The sequence below is a fragment of the Oryza glaberrima genome, chromosome 7, assembly GCF_000147395.1.
Source record: "Oryza glaberrima chromosome 7, OglaRS2, whole genome shotgun sequence".
NCBI lineage: Eukaryota > Viridiplantae > Streptophyta > Magnoliopsida > Poales > Poaceae > Oryza > Oryza glaberrima.
Window position 1 is genome coordinate 17,065,631 of NC_068332.1, and position 6,419 is coordinate 17,072,049.

The window sequence follows — 6,419 nt, forward strand, 5'->3', positions numbered from 1 at the left end:
GTGCCCAGCTGGTGAAAGAGGCAGAAGCAGAAAGAGAGGGTAACACATGTTCTCGATCGACATTGTTGCAGAGTCACAACTTGTGACCAGAGGCAATGACTATCTGGAACAAATTTTCACATGGAAAAATTGAAAGAACAATAAAAGTTACCCACGACCGTGGTCCAGAGTCCAGATCGGGCTAGTTAAATACGGTGTATCCAGTTAACCGGATTAATGATGTCCCTGAATAACTTTGCATTCACCAACTCGATGCATTGGGGGAGGGAGGGCTCTACAGTTGGTGATTGGCACTTGGAAGTACATAGCTTTATTGATAATGGATTTGCTTGCCTCCAAAGGCTGCACTGTACAGTGTACACACAAGATCCTCAGTCCAACATGATATTGTGTTCAACAAGACGAAACCACCACTTATTCAGGCACCTCTAGCTTTCTAATGATTGTAATGTACTTACTCTACTCGTGTGCATAAGAAACACTGAGTTTATAACACTGTGAGTCCATACAGAGAGATATCATACAAGAGCTGGAGGGTATTACTCAGTACAAAACCTGGATCATTCATTCTTCTTCTCGAATTTCGCCCTGTCAGCCCCGCTGTATGGAGCAACATGGTAAGCATATTGTTGGAGAACGGAGAAGAAGACCATTTCGATGATCACCAAGACATTCTGGATTGCCTCCTGGATGTGCTCCACGTCCAACCAGAAATGGTGGGACTGAATGATCCCTACGGCAGCTAAAACCTCTAATGCAAAACCCTGCAAAAAGACAATGGCATTCAGTAGCTCAATCACTAATCATAAGAAATGAACAGAATGGGAGAACTATTAAAAACTATTCCAGCTTTTATGTTTCCCATGGCAAAAGAGGAAGACATGCACTCTTTAGAAGGTGTCCACTGGGGATGTCTCTTTAAGCAGTATGATATAGCAGCTTATTGTGCCTTAAAGGTGAAAAGCTCAGTATTGATTTATTATCTAATTAAACTTGTTTAACAACTTACTCTGGCTTTCTTTCTAAACTAATTGGTAACAAGGCATATGGTTGTTCAGTTATGAGACTTCATAAAGGAAATTGCCAAATCTGACTTTCAAATGGCAGTTCATAAAAACTTAAGTTGCAGAAGAACTTTTTCAATTCATAAACAACTATATGTACAAAAAGAAATGGTGGTGTATCTTGAGCACCTAATTAAATCCAGAGAATAAATGTGATGAAGCTTCATGACTGTCATGAGAAGTCACACCACAGTACCCAGAAGGAACAGAAGATCTAAACTATTTAGAAAGTCTACCTCGACATTGTTCAATCAAACATTCAGAGGCATGCATCATGGTAAACAGTGTCCAAAGTTACACTAAAGCATTCAGACACAAGAAAGAAGAAGTAACCTATTGGTCCATAAAGTAAGAAAAATTGTGAAACGGCTTTCATTTTCCTTAGGGAAAAGTAGATGATTACCTGCCAGAAAGAGAAGAAGACAATCCCTTTGATGCATAAGAATTTTGCAAGAGGTTTGTGAGGTGCCAGCTCTTTTGCAAACAAGTGGTAGAAAATAACCAGTGCGTATAATGCCATGGAGACTGAAAAGTTCAGTATGATTGTGAATGTCCAGCTGACCCAACTGGGGTACAGACCAAGAAGCTGAAGAGTAATCATTAGAATGGCGCATATGGGCCTAACAACAACAAATTGCCAGGTCCAGTACTTCAGAAGCTTCAGTGTTTTATGCTCCAATCGAACATTGCGGGGCTGCCATAGCAAAACATCACAAATATATTAATTCCTTTTTGAACAGATAGAAGTGAAGCAAGTAATAGAACACCCTAAAGTCTAACTACAAACTTAAGTTCTGAAAGAATAAACTTCCAGATTGTGCAGATTATATGTGCAAGATAGAACACTAAAAGGGAGAATGGGAGATGCAAAGACAGGTTCTTAGGACAACATCGACTCAAACTATAAACTGAAGTGCTGAAAGCTCCAGACTACCTCTGCAGATTGTAGGTGAATAATAAAAATGTAGAAGGGTGATGCACAGACAGATTTTTAAGTCATCGCTTTAGGTGCATGCATACAGGAGAATTTGGTAAGAGAAAGATTAAAACTGCTGTTGATATTATAGTAAAAAATTACCACTCATGGTAACTTGGTTTAATTAATCCAGATTCCAGACAATGCTATATAAGGAAGCAATGAAATAGAAATTTAAAATTCAAGTACAAAAAGGTGATCCATGGTATGGGATAAAATGCCAGTAAAAGAGAAGCAGGGAAGGTATTATGCTAAGTCATCAAAACTTAATCAATATATAGTGCTATGTAAAGAAGTAATCAAACAGAAATCTTAGCACTCAAGCACAATTATAGATTATAGAAACATTTAAAGAATGAACCAGGGTATAAGGATTAAGGAAATTACCAGGAAAAGGGAAACAGGGAAGGAATGATGAAGCACCCTCCCTTTGATCTCATCAGGAACTATGTTCTTACTAATAGATATATTCAAATAGCTGTACATCAGTGCCATAAACTTAGCAATAGCCTACATAGTGAAACAAAGAGAGAAGGTTAGTGAATCTCGGCATTGGGTGCAAGAATGTGGTTAACCCAAAAGGACTCACCAGTGCCTCGTAGCATTCTTTGACAGCATCCAAGAAAGTGAAAAATGTTTTGCTTCCCTTGATATCCAGAAGACCAACAAAGGAATTTATAGCATACAAGGGAGCCATGAGAACGATAATAAGTATAGCCTTCTGCTCCTTGGGATTCTTCCAATAGAAAAGATGCTGCGACACCAACTGTACTGTAAAATGCATCGATAGCATTACACAGCAGGCTGCTCCAAGGAGGGTAAGAGTAGGAGCATCCATTTTCGTAAGATCCATCCCAGGGAACAGTGACATCGACATGGCGCCTGTAGATAGATATATTCAAGTTTATTCACCAGGAGGAAGGAACATATATTTTGAGATAACAATTGGTCAAAAACAGGTCACATAAGAAAACAAAAGCACCAACAAAATGAAATTAGAAAGTATGTATTACCATAATCAAGATTTTCAGGGAATTGTTTTAATACAACTTGCATTTTGGTTTCAAAATTTAAGCTGCTTTAGATATTGGTGTTTCTGTGATTAAATTGGTTAGTCATTAGCGAATGGATATCTGAAGCAGATGCCAGAAAACTCAAACAATATTTAGCAGATTTTACCTACGAAAGGGAATCCAAATATGCCTCAGCTTTCTACATAAACATAGGTTGGTTGCAGCACTATCAAGCCAAGTGATGACACGTAGGTGGACAAACTGTTTGTTCATTAGTACTGAAATGGCATAACAGAACTAACCTAACAGGGAAATGTAATTAATAACCTTCCATGAAATTGTATGCTTTCCATTGTTCAAAGGGATCCAAACAATTGACAAAGGAACAGCAGACATTTCACAGCCTGAGGCACTACTTCGCGGTACAGAGTACAGTGTTATACACTAACTAGACCCTTTGAGGCCTCCTATCGCAAACATTTGAAAGACATAGGAATAGGCAAAATTTGGATGGAGCAATGGAGAAAAACAGGAATTCACGGGGAAAATCTTGGGCTTCCTGTAACAAAGCTTTGCGTATTAGTACTATTAGTTAAGTATAAAGTACATTCATCAGCTAGACATCATAACCATTACTTCCATCCTAATTGCTCTCTCCAATCCGTCTCCATTCAGATCCACCCAACCATGGATGTCCATCGGGCTAAGGCCTACGGGTAGCGGCTGCGGCGTGTACTCCAAGAGCAATAGAGGAGCAACCTAAGGATTCCCCGGCGGGGTACGGAGTCCTACGGACGCCATCCGCGCCGCCGATTAAACCGCCCCCCTCCCAAAACCCATCTACGGGGTCGGAGATCTACACGGACTCGCTCGTCGCCGTCGCTGTCACCGGAGAGAAGAGGAGGAGGCGAGGGGGGGGGGGGGGGGTCTCTCACCTGTGAGTTGGAGGGCTTCGCCGCCGGCTAGGCCCCTTGCTCTGACTTTTCCTCCTCCCTCGGTTCCTCCTCCCGGGGTGTGCACAGAGAGAGAGAGAGAGAGTTCCTCGCGACCCGCGTGAGAAAGCGAGAGAAAATTTATTTTCCACGTATACGGGTGACTGACAAGCGAGCCTCACTGCCTCAGGCAGAAATTAATTTTTGCAGACTTGTTTTCCAGAAGGTAGAACAGATCGCCGACGTCGGCGCTATCCCACGTGTTGCACGTCCTCTTGCCTCAGCGTTTTCAATGATTTCATCATCCCGGTTCAAGGAAAATACTCCTCCGTATTAAAGTAAGTTCGTTATTCAATATCACACATGACACATATTAATGCAGCATAAAAAGAAAATAGAATATTTCCATTTTATCAAATCTCAATATAGTTTTTTTTCCATTTTATACTTCAGTATATTTATTCTCTACTTTTATACTCCTTTCATCCAAAAATCTAAGACCTATTTTTTTTAAATTACACAGTACAACGCAGACACTCACAACGCACGCGCACTCACCCCTATGAACACACGCACACAAACCCTACCCCTATGAGCATCTTCGAAGACTGGGCTGGCAAATTCTGGAGAGATTGACGAAGTCACCACAGGCGCCTCGCTAGCGACGTACCCTATGAACACAAGCATGCAAACCCTACCCCCACAGGCGCCTCGCTGGCAACGTACCCTATGAACACAAGCATGCAAACCCTACCCCCCACAGGCGCCTCGCTGGCGACGTACCCTCTACTGGGTCGGCAAATTCTGGAGAGATTGACGAAGTCACCACAGGCGCCTCGCTGTCGACGGGTACGTCGCCTACCACTGAAAGCACAAACGCCATTAAATCCTGAAAAATTCGCTCCTATGGGGAGTCGAACCCAGGACCTCAGGTACTACTGAGGTTCTTGTAACCATTAGGCTAAAGGCCCTTTCGCATCTAAGACCTATTTCTTTTGGCACCAAGACTAATAAGTAATTAATTCATTCACAATGTGATAAAACTAATGATAGTTTCTTCTCCCCGTCCCTCTGTACCTCCCCCCTTTGTAAAGTTTATTTACCATATGAATAAAGTTCAGGCTGGTGTTCAAACCCGCCGTAGTTTCCTAAAGAAAAACTAATGAACATGCAACCAATAAGTAATCAAATGCCTTTCAGAAAAACTATGGGACAGTGTACGGGATAACTACTACTGTAAATATCCTCTCGCTCGCCAACCACATATTCAGTCTTATCCTCTCCTTTATTTCTTCCCCTTCACTCTCTCTCTCTCCCTCTCTCTGACTACCACCAGCAAAGAGGCGACGATGGCGGCTGGCCGTTCGGGATGGCACGTTGGGAGTGGAGGAAGCTGCCGCCACCACTGTCGCCGCTGCTGTCGCTGGAGGTGTGGGCGGAGTAGAGGAGGAGATCGTGAAGCTTATCGTGGGGTAGGTACCCAAGCACAAGACGAAGACAGAGCTACTCACCATGTTCCAGGAGGTGGCCATCGTCGATGAGGTCACCATCATCGAGGACAAGGCCTCTTGTGGTGCGGATCCATATATTTAGATCTTGGCTCGTGACCGCGAGCTCTTGCATTGGCTTGGGTTTGAGGTTTGATCTTGGGGTGTTCTACATGTTCTATGGGTGTTTCTACCGCTATGATGACTTTTTTCCTGGAATCAATTTTCTTTGTTGGTTTAATTGAGCTCTGTCTTGATAAGATATGATTTTTGGTTCTTAGTGTGCTATGATACTTTAGTAGTATCATAATACTTTGGTACCTATATGTATTGGACCTGGTACCCAGGTACCAAGTCTGGTATATATAAGTATCGGACTTGGTACCTACAGGTACCAACTTGGTACCCAGGTACCATGGCTGGTACATGCAGGTATCATACTTGGTACTCATAAAGTATCATACTTGATACTCATGTATCATGTTCGATACCAATAGGTATCATGTATGGTACCGCATACGTATACAGTGACATCAGCATTGACGTAATACCTATAGGGTATCTAACCTGTTACTTAAGTATCATGTTTTTGTACCTTGACATGATACCTATAGGGTATCTGACCTGTTACACAAATATCATGTCTTGGAACTAATTGCACTGCTACAAAAATGATTTTCCTGTACGAGCCCCTCGTTAGATTCCATATGGTCCATAACTGACTGCATCTAGAAAAATTGTCCTCCCATTTTTGCGTGCGGACCCTTAAGAGGACCACACACAAAAATCGGTTTTCGCATGCGGGCCTCTTAAGAGTCCGCACACAAAAAATAAGCCTATTTTTGCAAGCGGACCACACGAAAATAGATTTTCGCATGCGGGCATCTTAAGAGCACCGCACGCGAAATACCCTCCTCAGGTATTTTTCCCCTCTCAACCACTTCAAA

The 6,419-nt window shown here is 42.3% G+C and overlaps 1 protein-coding gene across 1 annotated transcript; it reads right to left on the reverse strand.

Moving 5' to 3' along the window:
* Positions 1–287: 287 nt before the first annotated feature.
* On the reverse strand, positions 288–4,138 carry LOC127780813 (uncharacterized). The gene is made up of 5 exons (XM_052307787.1): positions 3,989–4,138; positions 2,630–2,922; positions 2,428–2,550; positions 1,468–1,758; positions 288–764 (listed from the first exon to the last, which is right to left on the reverse strand). The coding sequence occupies exons 2-5, from the start codon at positions 2,915–2,917 to the stop codon at positions 561–563; spliced, it is 906 nt and encodes a 301-aa protein (XP_052163747.1). The 5' UTR covers positions 2,918–2,922; positions 3,989–4,138; the 3' UTR covers positions 288–560.
* Positions 4,139–6,419: the final 2,281 nt, after the last annotated feature.